The 23,496-nt window shown below is 39.7% G+C and overlaps 2 protein-coding genes and 1 pseudogene across 3 annotated transcripts in view; 1 reads left to right on the top strand and 2 right to left on the bottom strand.

Annotated features, from left to right (window-relative positions):
• LOC140945437 (uncharacterized) lies at positions 1 to 5,040 on the bottom strand. The gene is made up of 3 exons (XM_073394460.1): positions 4,830 to 5,040; positions 1,960 to 2,992; positions 1 to 524 (listed from the first exon to the last, which is right to left on the bottom strand). The coding sequence occupies exons 2-3, from the start codon at positions 2,945 to 2,947 to the stop codon at positions 1 to 3; spliced, it is 1,512 nt and encodes a 503-aa protein (XP_073250561.1). The 5' UTR covers positions 2,948 to 2,992; positions 4,830 to 5,040.
• LOC140945436 (uncharacterized) lies at positions 3,963 to 12,728 on the top strand (annotated as a pseudogene).
• A 4,677-nt stretch (positions 12,729 to 17,405) lies between these two features.
• The window catches only part of LOC140947116 (uncharacterized), a 21,250-nt gene continuing 15,159 nt past the window's right edge, over positions 17,406 to 23,496 (bottom strand). For both annotated transcript variants that reach the window (XM_073396198.1, XM_073396197.1), the window contains 3 exons: positions 21,278 to 22,484; positions 20,432 to 20,682; positions 17,406 to 19,471 (listed from right to left, as the gene is read on the bottom strand). In XM_073396198.1, coding sequence (XP_073252299.1) covers positions 19,139 to 19,471; positions 20,432 to 20,682; positions 21,278 to 22,484 — 1,791 coding nt within the window. In that variant the 3' untranslated portion in view covers positions 17,406 to 19,138. The remainder of the gene's footprint in view (positions 19,472 to 20,431; positions 20,683 to 21,277; positions 22,485 to 23,496) is intronic.

The following is a 23,496-nucleotide window of genomic DNA, read 5'->3' as shown; positions in this document are numbered from 1 at the left end:
TTAGTGAGATGTGATATTAGTATTATTAATAAAATGTGAGGAGTTAAATGTAGATTTGCAAACCTGGTTCACAAATAAGCCACGACTGTCCTTTTTGCCATCACTATCACCATGCTGGTTTTCTTTCCTGTAATCATCATTTTCAAGTTCACGTTTTTCTTTAAGTTCCTCCTCTTCTTCAACCCAATCATGGCTGGCTAGAATACACAGCTTTTCCACCACCATCTGTGCCACATCTTTGGAACATCCCAAAAACCCTTGTTTGCTCTCATCTGTGGCTTGCCAATTCTTACCTTCGTTCACACCCACTTGAAAGATTGACAGATCAACTTCAATTCCTTCAGTACTTTGTTCATTTGGATTGAATGGTAGACCAATGAGACAATTTTTCAAACTGGTTTTCCCTGCTCGATCCTGACCAAGAAGCAACACTCGAGCGCGATAAACATTGACGGCTCCATTTCTAAGAGCACGTTGATAAACAAACTGGGCTCTTTCTCCTCGTGCCTCTATTTCTGTAGGAACTAAAAGGAATGCAGTGTACTGTCCTAAAGGTTGTGTCCACCAAAACATTGCAATCATTATGTTAGCAGTCACACATTATGCACAAGTTAGATACATGTATCAAATCAGTAAAATCCCCTTAGCTTGCTTGAATCTCTACAAAGCACAGTCGGTACAGTATGTGACTGACCTTAGAGGTCACGGCTTGACAAACATTTTGCCATTCATGTGATATTACAGTATTGTCATACTGCAGCTGTACACTAATTTTGGGTGTCAAACAAAAAATTCCACAATTATTTAGTTTTTCAACACTATACTGTTAGAAAATCTGCCATTGACATCACAAACTTCGCTCCTTTCTGTGCTTATTAGTTGGGATTGATTAACGAGGGGTACTACAATTAAAGGAGACATACTCCACACTTTAAATTCCACAGAGGTTGACATCTCTGCAATCTGCATCATCAGGAGATTGCTCAATTGTCATGGCTTAAAATTTGTATATCAGACTAGGTAAAAATCATAAGGGAAGAAGCATTTTAAAACAAGAACTTCAGGTGATTCCAAAAGAAAAATGTAATACTTTGCCTGACTCAAACCTGACTCATCACTCAAAGTTCATTCGTGACGATATGAGCAAACTAAGTACGTACGCATGTACTGGAGTTGTACTGTATATGTTGTAGTTAATTTTTTATTTTAGGTAATTATTGTTTTTCTTTTGTTTTTAGGTATGGTAATAATATGCTGAAGAAGTTGAAACAAAAGAAAAATAAAAATTACCTGAGATAAAAAATTAACTACAACACATATAATTCTAGTGTCCATTAACATTTTACCCTTGAACCTGTCATTGAAGTTTTAATTATTGTTAAGTCTCAATGCTTTTCTCCTTTAACAAAGTTGAAAGACAACAATTTAAATTAAAGCTCAGAGTTGTTCAGTAATGCACATAAACCTAATGCCAGGGGGGTGGGGGGTGGGGTTTACTCCCTATAATGGCCTATATGGGGACTGAGGCGCCGCCCAAAAGGGGTACCTTTTTCAGGCTTCAGGTATATGAAAGGGTTAGGAATTTTACTCATTGAAGTATACCAAAGGGGAGTGAAATCTGTCATTTGGGTCTGTGAAAGGGCTCAAAGTGCTAAATGGTTTCAAAAAGTCAAGAAAACATTCCATTTCTGTGATTGATTCCTATTTAAACGACAGTGCAGTAGCAGTTAAAAGGGATGCAAAGTTCTAAACAAGGTATGTGAAAGGGGTACCATTTGTCAATAGAAGGTATACGAAAGGGGTACCTTTTTCAAGAAAAATGGTATTAAAAAGGGTAAGGGACTGGTCCTCCATCAGGGTGGAGCCTCCCTGTGTAAAAGTTTGTTGAGTACCCTCCCTCCCCCTGACCTATTGAGCTTCATATTTTGGTATCATTATTAAAATAATACCTCTGCTCACCTGCAATGTCAGTTTTTACAAATGTTCCTTGTTTTTTTAACTTCAGAATGCATCTTATTGCTCCAGGTAAGTGCGCAAGTTTGTTACCACTCAAGTACAGCATTTGAAGCTTGTTCAACTTCTGTAAACTGCTTCGTAAATCTGCCAACTGGTTGTTACTCACACTCAGGTTCCTCAGCTCCTTCAAGTCACCAATCTCAGAAGGTAGTTCCCTTAGCTTGTTTTTATCCAAGTAAAGCCCTTCAAGCTTGTTCAGCTTCTGTATACTGGTAGGTAAGCAAACCAACTGATTGTTACTCACATTCAGCTCCCTCAGCTCCTTCAGGGCACCAATCACAGATAGTGTTGTTAGTTTGTTGCCAAACAAGTCCAGCTTCTCAAGCTTGTTTAGCTTCTTTATACTGGTAGGCAAACCAACCAACTGGTTGTTACTCAAAGACAGCACCCTTAGTTCCATTAGGTCACCAATTTCAGCAGGTAGTTCGGTCAGCTTATTACCGCACAAGTAAAGTGCTTCAAGATGTTTTAGCTTCTGTATACTGGATGGTACACCAGCTAATTGGTTGTAACTCACACTCAGCCACCACAGCTCTTTCAGGTGGCCAATCTCAGAACATAGATCTCTCAGTTTGTTACCATACAAGTTCAGCTTTTCAAGCTTGTTCAGCTTTTGTATGCTGCTAGGTAAACCAACCAACTGATTGTGTTTCACAGACAGCTCCCTCAGCTCCTTCAAGTCACCAATCTCAGCAGGTAGTTTGGCTAATTGGTTATGCTTTAAATCAAGCTTTGTAAGATTTTTCAGCTTGTTAATACTTGTTGGTAGTTTGATCAGGTTATTTTTATCCAGCCTAAGTTTCTCCAATTTACTCAGTTCAGTAACTGCATCAGGAACACTAGATAGTCCTCTGCCATTCAGATCCAGAATTGCGACTCCACCTTCAGATTTAATATAAGCTTTCAGATTTGTACTAGAATAATTCTCCATGTTTAAAATTTTTGAGACAGTCTTGCTTTTAATAATGACCTAAAACTAAAATGAACAAAAACAGCTATTAGCAAAATTAAACAGTATATTCAGGCAAAATAATCTCTGTTCTAAAAAGGTTAAATTCTTCTAAGCCAGCTATGTGGCACTGACAAAATCTGTCAATCACAAAATAGCAGAAAATAGCAGCAGTTTTGGCAGTGTTTTGAAATTGTGGTGAGATTTTCTTCCAATTTGGCAACCAAATAGTATTTGGTGTTAGTGCGTTTCACCTGTTTAATGGAAAGCCGTAAGTGTAATGTTTCCCCATCAAAGGTCACATTTTTATCCACAGTTCAAAATATGAGTCATGTTTTGGTGTTCATGGTTTTCCCGATTTGACTGTAACAAGCAGCAAGCGGTGGTACAAAATTAATGGTCCGACTCAGTAAATCAACACCATCCCGTGATGATCAGACCTGCAGTGTGCGGTCAAAACAACGCAATAAATATCAAAGATACAATTGTGAGACAAAAAATAAACTAAACCCTTTAAGTACACATTACCCAGGATGATTAATATCTTTCATGACAAGCAGCATGTCAGCAAATAGAAAGTCAACTTAAGAAGGTAATTGACAATTGACAAAAACAAGAGTCAAGAGAACATTAATTTTGGAGGAGAGACTTTAATGTGAAAAAAAAAAAATTTACTTGAACAGGGGATAAATGTGGATAATATAAGTCTTATGCACATGTCATCGGCTTGCCCCAGGGGTAGACCCCTGGGCCAACCAGCGGGATTGTAAAATGGGTGGAGCAAAGTTAAGAATTCCCCTAGGGATGGGGGAATTTAATAATACAAAATCCCCTGGGTTAAGTGCTTCTCAACGAAAAATCCCCCTGATACACCTCATATAACTAGGATTCACTTGACAGAGGGGGCGTTTTTATGATATTTGGGGATGAAATTTTACTCATTCGTGTTGGGCTTGGAAAAGCAATACAATATCTTCATTGAACAAAAATAACTATAATGAAAGAACAACTGAAGACAGATTCACTGAGGGTAGGAGAGACTGATAGTTTTTCCATAGATGATTTAAGATAACTTATAGACTTGAGTGTTTCATGAGAATCTTTTTGAGATTTGGTGTGGCCGGATTGTAGGTATTGTAGGTAGTAACAAATGGTAAAATCTCTTTTGTTTGTTTTGTTTTGTTACGAAGAGCATCGCCTCCATCCCTGAACTTAACTTCAGTCAGTATTTCTTGAACGAGCTTACAGGGTAGCCTCGTTCAAGGTCTTGTTTGCTTTGTTCAAAGTTTTCTCTAGATAAAATTAGTTCTTGAAAGACGTAATGTTTCTCCTTTTATAAAACCCTTTTTGCGATATAAATCCGTGTGGTTACCATCCGCAATTTTACAAAATTTGCAATTCCCCGACCCTTCAAACTAAAACAATGTCATGAATTTTCCCCTCCCCAGGGGCAGAGAATCCAATCTATCCCCCTGTATTTCCACCCCTGGGGCATTATGTGCTGTTCAAAAGGAAAGAAAATAAACTACACAGCTTATAAAAAGGAAACTACGATTGGCTTCAATTATAATATGGTTTAACAACTCTTTAATGTACTGCTAATTTCTAGTCTTAAAATTTCAACCCCCTCACATTCCGTACATTTTCAAAATCGACTCACAAAATTAACCTTTTACTCGACACCAAAATCCCCACCCCTCCCTGGGGCGTAATGAACGATCGATCTCTTTGAGCCGCAAGCGTGTCAACGATGCTCTATGAACTTCTACTAATAGGCAGACCACGGCAGCGGTCACGGCAATGTAAAAATCTTTGTGCTTTGTACAATGAACAGGAAAGAACTTTTAAAACTACAAAAACTTGCCTCGTAGCTATGGCGGTGATGCTATTTTAGGATTTGTACCAGTTTAGGGATTTTCCAAGTCACCAATGGCACTTTTCGTCCACATTCCTCCTTTTTTGTTAATATTAAACAGCTCCTGATACACTTTTTTCGAGGCTTTCCCTCGTTCAATTCAAAAAAGAGTCGTATGCGCTGAAGTGACGGAAGCCAAGACGGAAGCTGAAGTAGCTGTACAATCTTAGGCTCATTCTCGTCCCCAGAGCCACTCGGCTTAATTTGTAACCGACCACGTGACCAAAAAACGACGGGACATCCCTGTGGGATATCCATTCAGATAGTGGAGAGCGGTGCGAAGTAAAGAAAGCGATGAAAAGTAGAGGGGGACTCGCTTTTATTTTTTCGCACTCCTTTTTACTTTTTAATTGTAGAAATGTCAAGTGAAAATTAAAAGATACTTCTAGATTATAAATCAGAACGTAACGTAACAAAATAAGCCTAAATAGAGCATGCGTTTTACTGTTTTGAGAAGAAAAGCTGCTTCACGTTAGCCTGTGACAATCAACATCAGCCTCCACTAGTAAACTATACTCCTACAACACGTCAACAGGGCGGGAAATCCAAAATTCAATGTTTCGGACGTCAGTAGACGGCTCTTTTCCCGGCTTTTTAAGGGCTCAAAACATGGTTCGAGTTATCGAGGGTAAAATTATATAGAGAATGACCTGAGGCGAAACGAAAATTGGTTCGAGTTAGCGGGAGTTCGAGTTTTTGAGGGTTCGAGTTACCGAGGGTAAAATTACAGCCAATGTATGACGGAAATCCAGGGGAAATCGATTTTGGTTCGAGTTAGCAAAGGTTCCAGTTATCGGGAGTCGAATGTAACTACAAAACCTGTTAATATAGTTACGTAAATTTCACGATGGTTAACTACAAAGTACAAAGCCTGTCAAACGCAGTTATTAATTTGGGTTTTCACGATTAACTGTTTGACAAAATTATTAATGGTAAATGACATCCTTTACGATTAATAACTACAAAGTACTGCTCTTTACGATTAATACTACAAAGCCCGCCTTTTGTAGTTATTAACCTGGTAAATTTCACTACAAAAAAATACAAACACTACGAAAAAAATAGCGACACCTGTTTTTAGTGGAAGTGCCGTAATCAAAGTCTCCCCTTCTAATTGAAAAAATCGACAAGTGGTCAGATAAATCATTTACAATCAGTCCATTGACAGATAGACAAGTAACATTATTAGTGAAAATATTATCAATAAGGGAGGTGGTGTTAGATGTTATACGGGTGGGCTTTGTGATCATGTTGTAAAGTAGGTGAGAAAACATAAGCTCGACAAATTCTCCTGTGATGGCATGTTGCTCATGCCGTAAAAGATCTAAATTAAAATCGCCCATGACATAACAGATCTTATTCTCTCCAGTAGTAGTAGACAATAATTTTCGCAATGAATCCAAAAAGTCAGTTACATTTTCATCAGGCGGTCGATAAATAGTGCCAACTATTACATTTTTAAATATATTTAAATAGGGATGTATTAAGAATATGTTTATCGTGCCTATTACAACTTTGAATCAAAACAAGCGAACTCGATTACTCTATTAACGCCCAAATAATAAAATACGGCAACTAATCTCACAGAAAATGGAGGATTAGAGTTCAAAGAGAAAACGAAAAGATTCAAGCAGAAGAAAGTTGCGTTATGTTTGCGCGCTCAGGGAAATGAATCGCGCCAGCAACGCAAAAAGCAATCTCGTCCCATAGCTCTTCTGCGCATGTAGGGGAGAGAGATCGTGACGCGCGCATTCCCAAACCCCTAAGCACTGGGGTCGAGAATGCGCAAAAAGGCTTCATCTACCAAATATGGCAGCCCATGCCAAATTTGGATTTATTCTTAACCTGGACACCGATGATTGGAAAGAACGCGGATACCAAGGCATTAGGCATCCCATAATAACTCTTATAGAGGGCTTTTCTTTCAGCCAGAAGAAACGAAAATGGCGAGACCACCAAACTGCTCTCTTTTCGTGAAAAACTTACATCGCGAGACAAGGTTAGACCAGTTAAAGCATTTTATTTAGTTTTTGCTCACTTTTTAACTAATTTGCGACCGGAATTCTCTTGTTAGATCCGAAGATCTTAGACGCCTGTTCGCCAGATATGGCCGAATTACCGACGTGTACAGTCCGTTGGACTACTACACAGGAGAATCCCGAGGCTTTGCTTATGTACAATATCCTTTTTGTTGTGATTTCTTTTAGTCTAAGTTTGTAAAGGTTTGCCACTAATTAAATAAACAGCGCGTTCATGTTAGAGAAGTTGAGCACTAAGCGCGAGAATTTTGCTTGAAGAGCGCAATAAATTTATATATATATATATATACATGTTTTAGCTAATTTTTTATCTCAGGTAATTTTCATTCTACTTTTGTTTCAACTTTATTAGCATACGTAACCATATCCAAAAACAAAAGAAAAACAAAAATTATCCGAGATTAAAATTTAACTACAACATATATATAACCATGTTTAAAGGGTCGAGGGCGCAGAACCGTGTTTTAAACTTCGCGGACAGTGAGGTGAAAGAATGTGTGATTTTTTTTCAGTCTTTTCAGTTGTTTGCTGTTCTTTTTAATATATTAATCCAAAAATTCAAATCTCATAGGAAAGAAGTAATCGGGAATGTTGAGATTTGCAGCGCTTGAAAGGTATTGTTTCACGTTAATCGTTGATCGCAAGAAAGGATAAAAAATAACAATACAAGAATACCTATTGTTCTCGAATTCAGGTCGCTTTCCTTGATACGGCTATTTATCTGCTGCTCTAGGTTAAGTCGTTTCGTACGAAGTGAAAAGGTCCAACAAGCTAACATGGCGAAGTCGTTGCTCGCAAACACGCGTCGTCGGGAGATGAATGAACCTTTCCTAAGAATGGATGAGCGTCGTTTGAGGAAAACGGAGAGTCTTTTGAGAGTAGCCTCTATTGAGCGAACGGAGCTTCTTGTCTCCAGAGCACTCGCTTTTTTTGGACTATTATCAGATCGAAGTCTAGCTTAACAAAGAACATTAGCCCTATTTATACTAAAGGACGTCTAAGACGACTTAGACGTCTAGTATAAATACGGGAAATAAGGCAGACGCATTAAACGTCAGACCAATAAAACTACGTCTGAAGTTAAGTGTGTCCGATCGACGCACTTAACAGATGAATTAGTCGTCTCAGACGTTTAAGACGTCTAGTATAGAAGCGGACGCACTTAACCACGCACTTGACAGTCAGACGTCTAATGCGTCTGGACGTCTAAGACGTCTTCTAGTATAAATACGACCATTGATGCTTTATTTATCTTTTGTTATTTCATAGTACCATGGCATAAGCCGTTTTGTTACCGTTAAGCACTGAAATTCCTGCATTAGCCCTCTGTTACATCTACCAAGAAAAATTATATTGTGAGAATTCTCTACATCATTCCGTTGATTTAACAAATCGTTATGTTTTTTGCAATAGGAAATGAACGAAATAATTTAGTAACAACCTAGCACAACAAAACTCAGTAAATAAGGAAGTTGTCATTGAAACACTTTTACATTTGCAATATTAAAAAATGTGGCCTTATGCGCCTACTGGCTTGATGAGACTTGATGATGATGAATATTCAAACACATTCATCTTATAAGAAATGTCCCTCAAGACGAACTTCACACATTCCCAAATCACACCTCTTTAGTAAAAATATTTCCATATGAACGTAAGCATCTTAGAAACGCATTTAAGATTTCCTTGAAAATTTCATTGAAACATGTCTTAGTTGGTTGTCGTTCACTGTATTTGTACTCTAGTTCGTTCTGTTGCGGTTAGCTACAGTGTTATTATTATACAAGTAATGTTACAGTTTGTAATTACAAAAAAAGTAAATTCATAGCGTTCATATCATTAGTACCATTGTTAAAATACCCTTTGAGACCACTAAGAAAATTCAGTTAAAGCATTTGAATGATTAAACAGTTTCTCTGTGTTTCCCTCTGTGTTTCCATTGTCTGCATGTTCCGTTTTGTTTCATTGATAGATCTATGGACAACAACCATCATCGACATCATCTCCTCGTGACAAGAAGAAAAAAGCAGAATGAACTTCGAAAAAGCAAACTTCTGTAGACGATGTTAAAAATAAAACCTCTATCCTTAACAGAATAACCATTGACCCTATCACTGTCTCTTTAATTTGAACATTTCAGTAGAAACAAATTACGTTTTAGTTTGATGATTTGTTTAAAATACACGAAGCTTTCCGCACAGGTCTTATTTGGAAAAATGCGTCTCAAATACAATTTCACCAGTTCTACAATTTACTGCGAGATGTCTGTTATAAAAAATTAACATGTACATGAGTTGCTGTCTCGTCAGTACTCCTCTCTATTTACTGAAAAAATCTCGACATCGTCTGCCATATTGAATTCAAGAACGCGTTCCTCCAAATTAAAGGTGAACGAAAATTTGAACAGCGATTGGCTCGTGGTTTGTTTTGGTCGAGGTTATCAAATTTGATAACGATCCCGGACTGACAAGTGAAATAGAATGATAAGAAGTATAAAATTACATTAAAAGGATTTGAATATTGACATTTTTGAGACGATTTACCATTTTCTTGACATAAGCTTAAGCTTACTTCTTACTTCTTCTTCTTACTTCAGTTGGCTTCGTGGCTTTTTTAATTTTACCTCGCTGTTAGTGCGACCAGCTCTTCCCACAGTTTTGTTAATTGAAAGCGGTATCCCTTTAGCTTACCCGTTATGTTTGAGCTTTTAAATCTTGCAGTTTTCTCTGATTTTTATAGTTTTGCTGCGACTCAGCCGCAATTTACTGATGTTTGTTTGTGTTTTTGCCAAAAACACAAACATGTAGAGTTCATTCTAGCTACCAAGTTGTACCAAGCTAATTCCAAAGCCAGTTAAAACTTCTCGAGTGAAGACAAGTTTCAAAGAAAAGTTGTAAAAGCAAACCTCAAAAGTACAAAATACCCAAAATTAGACCAGCCACAGAAAAAGTCGAAGTTATGTTCAAGGTAGAAGCTATACAAGCTAAATCTAACACTAAACAGCAGTCAAGGCAAGGACAAGTGTCAAAGAAAAGCATCCAAGCACACAGTGACAAAAGGTGAAGCCAGTAGCTGTAACTGTATATCACAGTTTCAATGTAACCAGGTATACCAATTTCTTGTACCCATAACAAAAGTAGGGATGAAAAACGCTTTTCCATAGACTATAATTAAAACAATTTTTTTAACAGCATCACTCTCGGAGCAAAAAAAGAAACAAAATTGAAAGGTGACATTTCAGCTTACATCAACATTGAGATAACGGTGATACCGTCGTCATTTCTGCAGTCTTTTATGTGTAGTGTAAATATAGAAGATGTGAATGTGTTTCCACAGGATTTCACTAAAAGGAATTAATTTTGCCAGGATATCAGATCACTTTTCAATGAAAAGTGAGAGTGTAACTATAAACTAAAAGGTTGTGCTTGTAGATTGACAAGGTGATCGATGCTTGGCAGTTTTGAAGATGTCCCAAAAAGGAAGTTAATAAATTAAAGTCTTTTCTTATTTAGTAATACTTGAATGAGTTGATAAAGCAGGGGCATCAACCATCAAAAGATTTTGTCAGCAGAGTAAGCAATTATCAAGCTTTTGTTCTAGGCAAAGCTTGGTCGTAGGTAACCTGAGATCAGGCCCAATTCATAGTGGTTCTCATACATTTTCTCTAACGGCTACCGCTAAAATCTGTTTTCATTTCGCATTGCCCGACGGAATGTTATTACAAAACGAAACGAAAATTGAGCCTGATCTCAGGTTAGGTCGAAGGAAAGAAAATTAAGCCTTAACATACCATACTTTTAAAGACATACGTGGTGCCGAGGATGCCCATCACTACCTGGACGGAGTTATGCTTCTCGGAAGAGAACTAGAAGTTCAGTTTGCAGAGGGAGCCAGAAAAAGTAAGGCATAAGAATAAAATGTGCCGGTCGAAATTTAAATATGTGCCCTAACTATATACCACACACATTTTCTGTTGTTGAAAATAACGATCACTTAACATGAAACTTTTTTCTTCCTCTTATAGCACCAGCACAGATGCGTTGGAAAAGGTAAGGGGAGTGGCCGGCAGCAGTAGTAGGACAGATGAAGGCAACAGGGATACAATCTTATTCAGTGCTTGACAGACCAATTTTGACATGTTAGAATTTATTGAGTCAGCCATTTCTTATTTTTTGCAGTCGCCGCTCTCGTAGTCGGAGCCCAAGGTAGGTGGACAATAATTTATTAATTTATTTAAGAATTATCCTTTATTGTTCATGTTATTTGTTTTGTAGCCTTGTGATCAATACATTCTGTACATTGTCAGCCTATATTAAAAAAAAAAAAAACTATTTCATTGGGCAGATAAGGTTCAATTTGCTCCACAGTTACTGCCAAAAATGATTCATTTGCAAAAAATGCAAAAAAATATTGTTATACAGTCAAACCAGGGCAAGCACACCCCCACGATCCCATTCATGAATGATTCCACAGTTGAATCCCTTACTATAGTTTTGCCGCAAGCAATATCAAATTCAATTTGCATTCCTGTAAACGTAATGAGCAGTTAATTTTTTTACGATAACCTCTCTGTATTCGGTCAGAATGAAAAATCTTTGTGTACGTAAAATATTATTGCTTTTCATCAAATTCAAGAAAACCGAGCTGGTAGAAATTTCGTAACTGCCTTGCATGTTAAATCACTGCTCAAAATTACGCATGCAGGAATGAAGAGATCCAACGGATTCAACTTTCGATCAATACCGACAACTCCCGATAATTCGAACCTTTATAGGGAACTAGAAAAGTTCGAGTGATCGAGGGTTAAATTATATAGAAAATGATCAGAATGGAAATGAAAATTGCTTCGAGTTGGCAGCAGGTTCTAGTTTTAGAGGGTTCGAGTTACCGGGAGTCGACTGTAAAGTAATTAATGGAATCTTGAGGGGTACGCTTGACCTGGCTTGACTGAATACGTTTTGTCAATGGAAAAAAAGTTTTCGTAATAAAACTCCACTAGTTGTTAAGTGCTTGAGAGTTCGGTGGATCAATGAAGATGACGTGAACTGCGGAAATATGATCATAACTAAATTGATAGAGCACTACCGCGCTAACGCAGAGGCCATGTGTTCTAATCCCGTTGAAGTCCAGCAATCTTTTTATCGGGTTAATTTGCGATCATGTCTTCATTTAAAAAAATACGGTGGATGTTTGACCAAATAAGTTACCTTTTCTTTACCCTTTTATTTGTTAAATTGGCAGCAGAGAATGAGTTTGGGATCGTTAAAGTGATTTATTTGTAGCACTTGTATATTTCAAAACTGTTTTTATTTCAGTAACACTTTTAAAAATCTCTCCCGTGAAAATACTAAGACCTTCAAATGGTCTGTTAAGGTTTGATGAAGGCAGGAATCGGTTTCGGCTTCTAGATACTAAATCACCTTTCAGCTCATACTTGGAAAGCTAACCATTATATTGTAGGACTTCTGCATAAGATGCTAATCTATGAAATGTTTGTTTTTTAAGGCGTCGACGCCGACGTTCGCACTCACGATCAAGGTCAAGTTCCCCTGAACGCCGAGAACGCAGCAGCCGTGGTGAAAGGAGCTGTGATCGTCATCGTGAACGTAGGCAAGGAATAGGAGAGCTTTCACCATCACGTTCACGTGTATCGACGCCGAGCGTCGACGCCGCCGTTCGCTTTGATTGTTTTTTAAGGCGTCGACGCCGCCGTTCGCACTCACGGTCAAGGTCACGTTCCCCAAAACAAGGTCACGTTACCCCGAGCTCCGAGAATTCAGCAGCCGTGAAGAAAGAGAAGGAAAAGTGAGGAAAGGGAGCTTTCACCATCAAGTTCACGGGTCACGCTCGACCCCGAGCGTCGACGCCGCCGTTCGCAGTCAAGGTCAAGGTCACGTACACCCGAGCGCCGAGAACGCAGCAGCCGTGAAGAAAGAGAACGGGAAAGGGAGGAAAGGGAGCTTTCACCATTAAGTTCACGGGTCACGCTCGACGCCGCTGTTCGCACTCATGGTCAAGGTTACTACCTCCGAGCGCCAAGAACGCAGCAGCCATAAAGAAAGAGAACGGGAAAGGGAGGAAAGGGAGCTTTCACCCTCACGTTCACGGGTCACGCTCGAAGCCGCCGTTTTTGCGCACTTAATGTCAAGGTCACATACCCCCGAGCGCCGAGAACGTAGCAGCCGTGGTGAAAAAGCCGTGAAATTCATCGTGAGAGCAGGCGATAAAGAGGGCGATCACGTTCAAGGGCCACGCTAGCCATCCCCATCACGGCCACGTTCGGCATCGCGCCAGCTGCTGAGTAAAGTGATAAAGAAGAAGAGCGGGCAATACAGAGCCGCTCACCAAACCCTAACTAGAATTTAAACATTGTCAACAACTGCAATAATTTCTTTGTAGAATAAAAAATTGTGGAACTTGCAAGTGTGGTACATTAGAGACATTTAGATTCTAAGACGAGTACTCTCAATACTAAGTAGTGCTTGCGCGTGAACCAGCGCCACTTGGGCGGGAACACGTGATAGTCGTCGTCATTCTACTTCGAGTTTTAGCGAGAATGTCCTAGTGGTGGAAACAACTTATCAAATGTTAGAAGTTTTGTTGTTGCATGTGCGCTTGGGAGAAGACTTAACCGCCTTCATTGAAAATAACAGTGCTAACTTTTGTGGTGAAACAAGTGCATCGAAGCTTTCCGAGATGTCTATTTTTTGAGTATCCGCGAAAAAGGTAAAAGTCAAATCTCATATTCGTTGTCGTTCTCGACCACGAATCTAAAGGTCCAGATAGAAGCTCCTCTGCTATTTGATAATGATGAAAGCTGATAACGAACTTACAATAATTCGTATACCGTTATTATTTAATGAAAATATGTTTAAAAAACAAACCTAACTAAGAAAACAAAAGCAAAACGAAAAGAAAAAAAATAAGAAAAAAGAAACTTCCTTCGGCGGGAATCGAAACCTAGACAATTGACTTATATGGTCATCGCTATATCTCTGGATGTACTGAGCACTAAATTTAGGTAAACTACTCCAAGTATGACTGAGGCAGTGATTATTTTGACGAGGAAGTGAAATTTTTTTGGAAAATGAAACGCTCTATCCCAGTTGTAACTGTAATAAAATGCATGCTGTGTACAGCTCTAAGAACTGTACTCTGAGATCGCGTAATCATCAACTGTACGGAGATATCAAAAGCGGATCGGCTAAGCAGCTATGAAAAATGTAATAACTTTCACGCGATTTTGATATCTTATAAAACGGACAACAAATTCAACAGGAATACGCGCAAACTGAATTAACTGTCCGTTATATAAGGTTCTTCTAAACTTACACATTTTACCTGTACTGTTCAAATACTGTACCTACCCGGCCTTCCTTTCAGCAAGAGACGGGTTTTAAAATGGCCTGGGTTTTCCTTCGTCGTCGAATCGCCCTCTGCTCTTTAAAGCGCCTGCCTGTAATTACGGAATATCACGTGATCGATTTCCGGAAAATTCATTGACTTAGAGGTAAAATCTCCTTGACATGTTGTCGAGAACAAAAGGCAGCTTTTTTGTCAGTCGGTAGCGTTAACGTTGTGGTTTTGTTGCCTCTATGAGAGATCGACAATTATTTTGTTCGAAATGATTAGTGATAGCGCCGCGCCGCGCGTGGGCGGAGCCCCATAGCTAAGGAAATAATCACGTGACCGTACACCGAGCGAGCGACCGTCCGTCCGCACCACAGGCATACCAATGTAAAATAACTCAATCGACAGGTATGGCAACCCAAATGCAACTCAAAGTTTTATTTGGAAGGATATCACATGGCCACCTGGACTTTTAGAAAGAAAAAACAGCAACAAAGTCGTGTCTTTTTCGGCGCTATTTTTTAACTGAGAAAGAGCTGGAGCGAGTTATTGACAACTAAGGAGACGAATTTCGTAAGAAGAAATTCAAAGCGGCGGTGAGCAAATGAGAAATGCTAGCGCCTAGAAAGGAGCGGCCAGCGAGGTGAAAATGAGCGGCAGTGCAGAAAAATAAAAGGGAACATGAATACAGGAAACAAAATATTGGGTAAGCACATACGACAATTCTTCCATAAAAATAATGTGTAACTAGGAAGTTTGACGTTTTAGTCGCACAAAAAGCGTTGTAGTCGTTCAAGACAACGGCAACGTGCAAATTTGTGTTTGCTAATTAGATCTATTAGTCTTGAAGCCATTCTCATTGTCGTCCCTGTTTAGGGGCCGACCATTTAACTCTTGAAGGGGGGGGGGGGGGCGGGGTTGGGCGTGGGTGATTTCTGGTCATCAATAATTTTTTTTCTAGCAATCTAGTGGGCAGGATATTTTTTTCCCTTTTTTCCCATAAGCTTTCTATTACGTTTGTGCTGCATGCAATTTTTTTCTTCCGACAAGCGCTTGCAGGAAATGTTTTTGCAAAATCACCCACCCCCCTCCCCCCCTCAAGAGTTGAATAGTCGGCCCCCTTAGCAGGATTCTTTAACATGTGAACAGTAAGCTCGGACGTCAGCATACACAAAGGCGCCACTGGCAGCCGCTCTCAGTCCATTTGTGAGCTTACTATACCCACCCAGGCCATGATGTGAATGATGTGACGTGTGAAGGTTGACCTCAACACCGGGGTCTACGTCCCCTACTCTTTTCGAACAGTGGTGTGGGTTCTTTTACGTCCCACAAGAACCAGACAAGTGTAAGTGCTGTGAGACGGGACCTACGGTTTTTCGTCCTTAACCGAGAAGACTAGAAGTGTAACCGTTTGCAGATGTCATTACAAAGGCAGCACTTTCTTCTCAGTTATTTAAAGACCCTGGGTGTCGGTCCGGCCGGGGTTCGAACCCATGACCTCAGGATCAGCAGACCGGCGCTCTCCCAACTGAGCGTTATGTTCTCTTCCTTTTCGTATAGGGTGTTATTTCAAAGATTTTTCCCTCAAAATATTAGTTTACTACCTAAGATTGTGACTGAAGCTCATGCTAATTTAAAGAAAAAGAAAACCAGCTGCAACACTATACTTTGAAGCATTATGCAGTCATGGTCAAGTACACCCCTTTGGAACGTTCGAGTCTAATTTCCAGTCTGATTTGCTAGCCGGTAGTATTTTTTCCCATTTATTCATTATCAAAGTTCATATGGGTTGTAGTGCATTATTGCATAGTGCACATTTTCCCCCGGCGCTCTATCATTTCATGAACTAAAAGAAGGCCGGGTTCACGCACTCGTGCCTCTTGTACTGATAAAAATCATCGTTTAATGGTTTGAGTGTAAATTCCCTGAAAGAGTTCTCCTCACTGGAGCATGTCAACATGTAAAAGGTTTCAAATGCTTCACAGCGGTGTGAAACTAAGCCGGATGTGCGGCCCGTCTCTCCTTGCCGCAACTTTTACGTTTTGAGTATTTAGATTATGACATAACACTCGTTGTGTATTCAAAACGAAAAAGTAGCATAACAGCACCACCGCCTTTGACAACAAAACTTTTCTCCAAGCACCATAGGCTCCAAGCAAGCGAGACTCAACGCTACTAAGGACGTTCTTGTTGCATGTAATATGTATGTATGCTGTTAAGCATAGTGAAAAAGCCAGTCTAGAAAATAATGTTTGCCCACCAAAAAAAATTCCTGCAGAGGGTGTTACCGGGGACAAAAATTCCTGCACTAGCAATGACCAGAAAAACAAAATTCCTGCAAATTGAAAATCCCCCACCCCAATCACTTTACTAAGAATAGTGTTAAGAAGGCATATATATCAATATCTGTAGGTCAACGAGCCTGTTTTGAACCGCAGTCAAAGGTTAGCCTTGGCGTGAATAATTAGCCCTTATAGGTGAGGTTCCAGGTACAAAGCCCGCCTAGTACCTTGGCGTTCTCTGTTGCCCCGGTGTCCGTGCGAAGTCTGGGAAAGAGTGGGCGAGGAGTTCTCAGCGAGTCTCTCTCGGTGACATCACAGCTCACGGTAGGAACCAAGAGTGACCAAGCCGAAAACGCTAGGGACTAGCTGGTACAAAGCATCTTTGGACGGGAAATAATGTATTAGAAATCGAAGACAGGGTGGACCAGGATGATGGGTTGTATACCAAATCTGATAACCGCAATAATGAAAAAATAACCCCAACATAAAAAACGTGTAGTGCACCGTACACCCGAAGATTATGCTAAATTAAACCAAGAGACGGCAAGCTTATACCTACTTTAAAAGACCTCTTATTGTTGACCCAATAACTTCTTCAGACCCTGTGTAGACAGATAAAACTCTTGTTCTGTCAAAATTGTACCATCTGATAAAACAGGGGATAAAATGCTAAGAGTTGAGACCAGCACAAATCAATAGCAATTTTTAGGATTTGGGTGGTGTACGTACGTTCTTCGCAGCAGTGAAGAGAAGAAGGAAAGTCTGGAAACGAGGCAGATCGTTTCACTGTCACCAGGCGAGCGAAAAACTATTTTTCACAAAGCGTCAATATAACGAAAGATTCCCACTTCAAACCAGTCCAAGGAATGGAAAAAAGCTTTATTTGAAAGAATTTAACAGCTCTGACTAAATTACAATTATGAATCCTAACTACATATAACCACGTTAACAACAACAGAATAGCTCTCAAAAACAAAAGAAAAATCAGGGTTGGCTAAACTGTCTAACCTTCCTTACTGACGACTAGAGTGATTTTACTTAACCCGTAAAATAGATAGTAGACTACTACGAACTATAACTCTAGTTTTATTGCTTTCTTTTATTTACTTGTAACTCGTATTTGGGAATAATTGTTACAGGCCGTTTCACTTAACCTACACGATACCTAACTGTCTTAACACAGGTATAAACATACTCTCCAAAAGAACGTAAGGTTAAAAGACCTTAAAATACAACTGACAAAACTGCCTAATTGAGTCACTGCCAGCCTGATTGACGGACTGACGAACTAACTGACTCGATTAACGCGCGATTGAATGAACGACTGAATCACAGCGTAGCGTTTTGAGTGAGTGACTGACTGACTAAACTGGGTCACCTGACAGAACAAACGAGTTATCTAACATGAGATGAGCAAGATATCAGTTAAGTGGCTACTTTAATTTACTAGGCTTGACAATCAACAAATGGATGACCACGATAAACTAAGAAACCTACTCACTTCTAGACTCAATTAAATATATGAACTGGTATTTAATTTTTAAGTTAACAAACTATCCGAAAAAGTTACTACCCAATTAAAAACGAGTCTAACTTACTGAACCAATGATCTTAACCAGACTTCATTCGTTACAATCTATATTACTACAAGTACCTCAATACAAACCTTTTAAAAAAAACATAAAGAATGAAAAGGAATATGCTTAGGCATATCCAGAGAACCAAAGGCAGCTATTTTAATGGTTCGAAAAATAAATATTCACAAATTGATAAGGAGCAACCTTATGCAGGATCGATTCTTTACGAAAAAAAATTCTTTTGTATTGTATTTTGACTGACAAGATTCATAGAGACTGGTGAGGGACATCTTGAGATAGGCATGACCCTTAACCATCCAAATTTACAAAGAGTATTTGAACTAAAGCTTTATATACACCGTCACTGACAAATACCCTTGGTAAGGAATGATGCTTTAGAAACAAATTCTACTTAAATATTTTACCTAAATCTGAATAGTTTCAAAGACAAAGCAAAGCTTGTCCTTAATAACTAAATGCTATTGAAAATGCTAGAATGAATTGCTACTGGTGTATACGGTGAAGCCCAGTTTACACACACGCCGCAAACATAATCACCAGCAACATGCGCATACACAGTAACCAGGTGAGCATTGGTACACGCATTTTGTTAGGATGTTTGTAACAAAAAGGTGACCAAACTGCCTCTCATGTTTGCGGCGTATGTGTAAACTACGAATTCAGAAACATACTAAGACATAAGTTTTCCTAGAATGCTTACAGCGACTGCAGGTAATATGATCCTTAACAACTCAATACTTTTAGAATAGAATAGAGTGACTAAATTAAGTAGATTTTCATATTACCTAAAAGGACTGGGTATGATTATTTACAGACTGAAAGTTTCCCCTATGAAATAATCATATTGTCTAATTATTCCGTCACAATAACATTAATGAATTGCAAACATGTGACTAAAAGGGCGCGCTCAGCGTATATGGATAGAGAAGTTTCTTGCCATCAACACAACAGTAAGGTGGCAAATGAAAGGTGCAGTTGCTTGATTCACATTACATGATTTTGGTAACGTGAGTTTGGAAATTAAACATTGCAGGGTAATTAGACATCTTAGCATTGTCAAGTGGAATAAGACTAACATAGTGAAGCTCATGCACGTGACCCAGCACAAGCCGGTTGCTAACAGTAACATCATACTCTGGGCAGATCATCACGTCATGGTGATGCGGCAGACTGCTGATCACGTAAATGCATGTTTCAAAGCAGTTTGCCGCACCAAAGAGAATCACGTGATCACCCCATGTACCATTTGCCTTCATGCTTGTGATGTAAGCGTTCCAAGATGAATATCCATCAACAAAGTGGAAGAGATCTGTCCCATCCGGCTGTAAGAGAACAAATGCTGTAGTTACTACAAACTGCATTTCTGGACGGTTCTTATTCAGGAAACTATGCAGTCAGCTCTCTCCACTACAGACCCAGGGGGGGGGGGGGGGGGGGGTGCTCAACAATTTTTTTTTTGGATGGCTCCGCCCCGAGGTCCAGCCACTTACCCTTTTATATACCACTTTTGACAGAAAAGGTTCACCTTTCGTATACCTTCTATTGACAAATGGTACCCCTTTGACATAGTTTAGAACTTTGCATCCCTTTTAAAAGGGATGCAAAGTTAAAACTGCTGTAAATGCACCATCTTTTTTTGTGAATAAATCACTAAACCAGGAAGTTTTCTTGTCTCTTTTACATCTATAAAATGCGTCTGTTAGCCCTTTTTAGTCCTTTTACAGGCCGAAATGACAGATTTTCCTGCCCCCTTTTTACACTGAAACTAATGAGGTCCCTACCCTTTCATACACCTGAAGCCTGAAAAGGTACCCCTTTCAAGCGGAGCCTCCCCGTATAGGCCAGTATAGGGAGTCCTCCCCTGGGCCACAGACACCGTTTTTAGTCGTACTCTAAAATAAGTGTCCGCCTTATACAGTTTCAAACAAAATAAATAAAGAACGATATAAGGACCAACTCTATATGTCCGTTAGCCTCTTCAAGCGCTCAGATAGTGTGGATGGCGCAAAAGAGGAGCCAAGCAGGACAAACGCTACCGTGGTGGCAAAGTTCTATTTCAGTCAAGTTACAAGTGTGTTTTTTTAAACGTAAGCAAAAGAAGCTTAACGGCCGAGGCGAGAAAAGGAAATGTTCCCCCGTCCGTTTCCATTTATGCTTGGGCTTCCTTTATTTGATTTATATTGAGAAAGAAACCCTCTTTATTTTCTCCCTTTTCCACTAGGGTCAGCTTAAGTTGCTAGTATGAGATAAATAGTTTTAAGGCACTAAAAAAAGATACTAACCAGCCTAGGGTTGTCCGTGAGGTGCTGAACAACAGTTCGGCGTAACTCTTCATGGGTGATTTTAATTCCTTTGATGCGGTCAAGTTGTTCTGAAAGTGCAAAAAACATGCAGTTTCCATCCCCTTGATTGTCAGAAATCACAAAACCTTTCTCCAAAGCAGTCCTCTTTAAATTCAACGACAGCTCAGTTTTGCTGGCCTCTCTGCGCGCTTCCAGCTTGATTTTTTGAAGTGCAAGGAAAACCAGTTCACCTGCAAATGATAGAGAGGAAAAACCCAAAATGCGAAAGGTTATTTCACGTCAGTTTAATATAGCGTTTTCACATGACGTCATGTCGGGCATACTAGTGTTCCAAAACAACGAAACGGCGGCCATGCTGGTGTTCCAAACCAATCCTGTGGGAGTTGAACTAACTCTCTCTCTCTCTTGAACAGAACAAAATGAGAATGACTCAAATCCCAAGGCTATTTCTATAAAACCAGCTAGTGCGGATCAAATTTGGAAGACGTTTGCGATATTTAGTGAAATAACGTCAATAGTATGAGATATCGCCAGAAAAGGGGACGGCAATTGAGAGGCCATAGGACGACGTTGAAGACAGAAGTTTAACATCGATCGAGGTAGGCATGTTTTTCAAGTATGAACTATTTTGAATGGATAATAAAACAATAATTAGATTGGGATTTCAAATGATGTGCAAAATTATGCAGATCTCGTGGGTTGTTATCCACATCGGCCAGCATCCTCCACGATCTACTAAATTTTTCACATCATACTTAGCCTCATCCTAAGATCGCTGATTTAAATTATCGTTACTTTACTTTGGGTAAGAATTTGATTTCTTACCATAAACCATCTTCCACATCGTGTCAACAAGGGATTGGCACTGTCTCTCCCAACTGAATCTCTCTTCATAACTTCTACGGAGTCTTTGGATTTCCTCAAGCCGCTGTGCCCTAGATTTTTGACGCATAGCTGCTATTGCCTTTGCCCATTCCTTGGGGTCATCCGAATCAATCACAAATGACATACCCTTGGGAAGACAACGCAGTGCTTCTCCAAATCCGGAGTTTCCACTTACCAAAATGGGAAGACCAGCCGACATGGCTTCCAGTGCTGTCAAGCCAAAACCCTCAGTTCTTGAGGGCATGATGGCAACGTCCACTTCACAAAACAACTCTTCCAATCTTTGCTTGTCTTTCAAGAATGATCTGACAAACAACTGGTTTCTTGAAATGCCCGTCTGGCATAAGATTTCCGCGACTTCATCCTGCTTTCCATCGGGTGCACCAACAAAGATCAGACGGTAGGAACTGTCCTTTAATTCAACTATTGCTTGAGCGGCAATGTCGTATCCTTTGAGACGGAAGTCTTCAAAATCACCACGGCCAAAGGTTAACACCTTGAACTTCGCACTCGCTCGCGTAGTAACATGCTCAACATCTGAAAACTCTGTAAAGGTACCTGGCATCAGCTGGAAGACATCTTGATGAGATGAACGCAAGTAGGACGAGAATGCTTCTGTCAACTTGGGCCCAACTGTTACAACGAGATCTGCAAGTTGGCACAGCTCAACTTCAGCTCTGTTCTTTCCTTCTCCCTTGGTAATTGCGCCAGGATAGTTCTTATACATTGCTAGCTCTTCAGGTTCGGTGTGCACTACCTGCACCCACTTGCAACAATGAGACTCTTGGATGATTTGAGCTTGTTTACCCAGCTTTGCACCATGACCAATCACGACTTGAATGTCAAGGTCTCTTGGTGGAAAGCTCAACCAATCAAGAGGATCACTAAAGCCAGGGCGACGATGTACTTCCATAATGGAAATGTTATGAGCCTTGGCGGCTCTCTTGTCATCTTCACCGCACTCAAATTGAGGTACAATGATAGTGACTTCTACATTTGGGAGTTTTGCCAAATGTATGGCAAGCGTTCTGTTGATTGTTGACAAGCCACCCTTAGATGACCCCCACTCATCAGCCAGGAGGGAAACTTTTAAGATTGAAGGCTGTGCATGACTTTGTGGTATACCAGAAAAGGCTGAATGCAATTCCTGAAAGCAAACAAACATTGTATATTTCAAAATAGCACTTTTAGAGAGGCTGCCGACAAGAAAGAGTTTGTGCCAACATTTGTAAAACGTGATTCCATCAAATTAAAGATGATGTCAACTTAAGTAGCAAAACAAAACCATGTTGAGTGGAAAAAAGGCGCACACCGCAATACATACGGTATACGCGTTAATTAAAGACGTTCAACGTACCTGAATATGGCGAGAATTGAATGTGTATGAGTCACCTTACCCTAAAACTAACGTAAACGCGGACACAAACCTTAACCTTAAGCTCTAATCCTCACCCTAACCCCAACTCAAACCCTAACCCTAACTCATAACGAGTTTGTTGTTGATTCTCTCCATAACCAGTTGAGTTTGTTGCTGGTTCTCTCCCTTACTCCGAGAGGGTTATCTCCGGTTCTCCGGTTTTCCTCTGTCCTTAAAAACCAACACTTCCAAATTCCAATTCAACCAGGAACGCACGGAAACGTTTCAACGAGTTCTTGTGAACTCCTAAGAGCTCCATGGGTAAACAAATTACAGTTACAATAACTCACTGACTCATGACACTGACAAAACAAGCTTTCTTGATCTCGAATATGGCATATTCTGGTGCGTTGAGATTTAACAACGAAACGCACTTGCTCGTCTTTGCTTAATTATCACGGCATTCGGATTCCTTTGCTCCAGTTCCTAATTCTTCGATTTCGTGAACGAAGAGAGAACCTGTGAAGGATATTACGGGAATTTTCCAAAAAAGGAAAAAGTTTAGCAGGAGCTCTTTACAAGTAAGAAAAACTGATAAACCGAGACAAAGAGTGTTCTCGACGATTCGAAAATGCCTAAACTGGAAAAAAAAGTCTTCACAACTGTTGCCATCGTGTCATCACTACGAGAGACTCGCAGTTTTAAAAGGTTTTCGGCCTTCAAAAACTTTTAGGACAAACTTTATGTAAGTAATATAAAAAAAGAAAAGAAGAAGCAGAGACAAAAAGTAGCTTTTGTGACT

Source organism: Porites lutea, chromosome 8 (genome assembly GCF_958299795.1).
Source record: "Porites lutea chromosome 8, jaPorLute2.1, whole genome shotgun sequence".
NCBI classification, from domain to species: Eukaryota; Metazoa; Cnidaria; class Anthozoa; order Scleractinia; family Poritidae; genus Porites; species Porites lutea.
The sequence above is the reverse complement of the archived record's forward strand: the minus strand, read 5'-3'. Positions and strand labels throughout refer to the sequence as shown.

Excerpts from the sequence above, each read along its gene's own strand:
- LOC140945437 (XM_073394460.1), bottom strand. The coding sequence starts at position 2,947 with ATGGAGAATTATTCTAGTACAAATCTGAAAGCTTATATTAAATCTGAA. Across the intron at positions 525-1,959 it reads TGTAAAAACTGACATTGCAG|TTCCTACAGAAATAGAGGCA; the intron begins GTGAGCAGAGGT and ends CATTCCTTTTAG.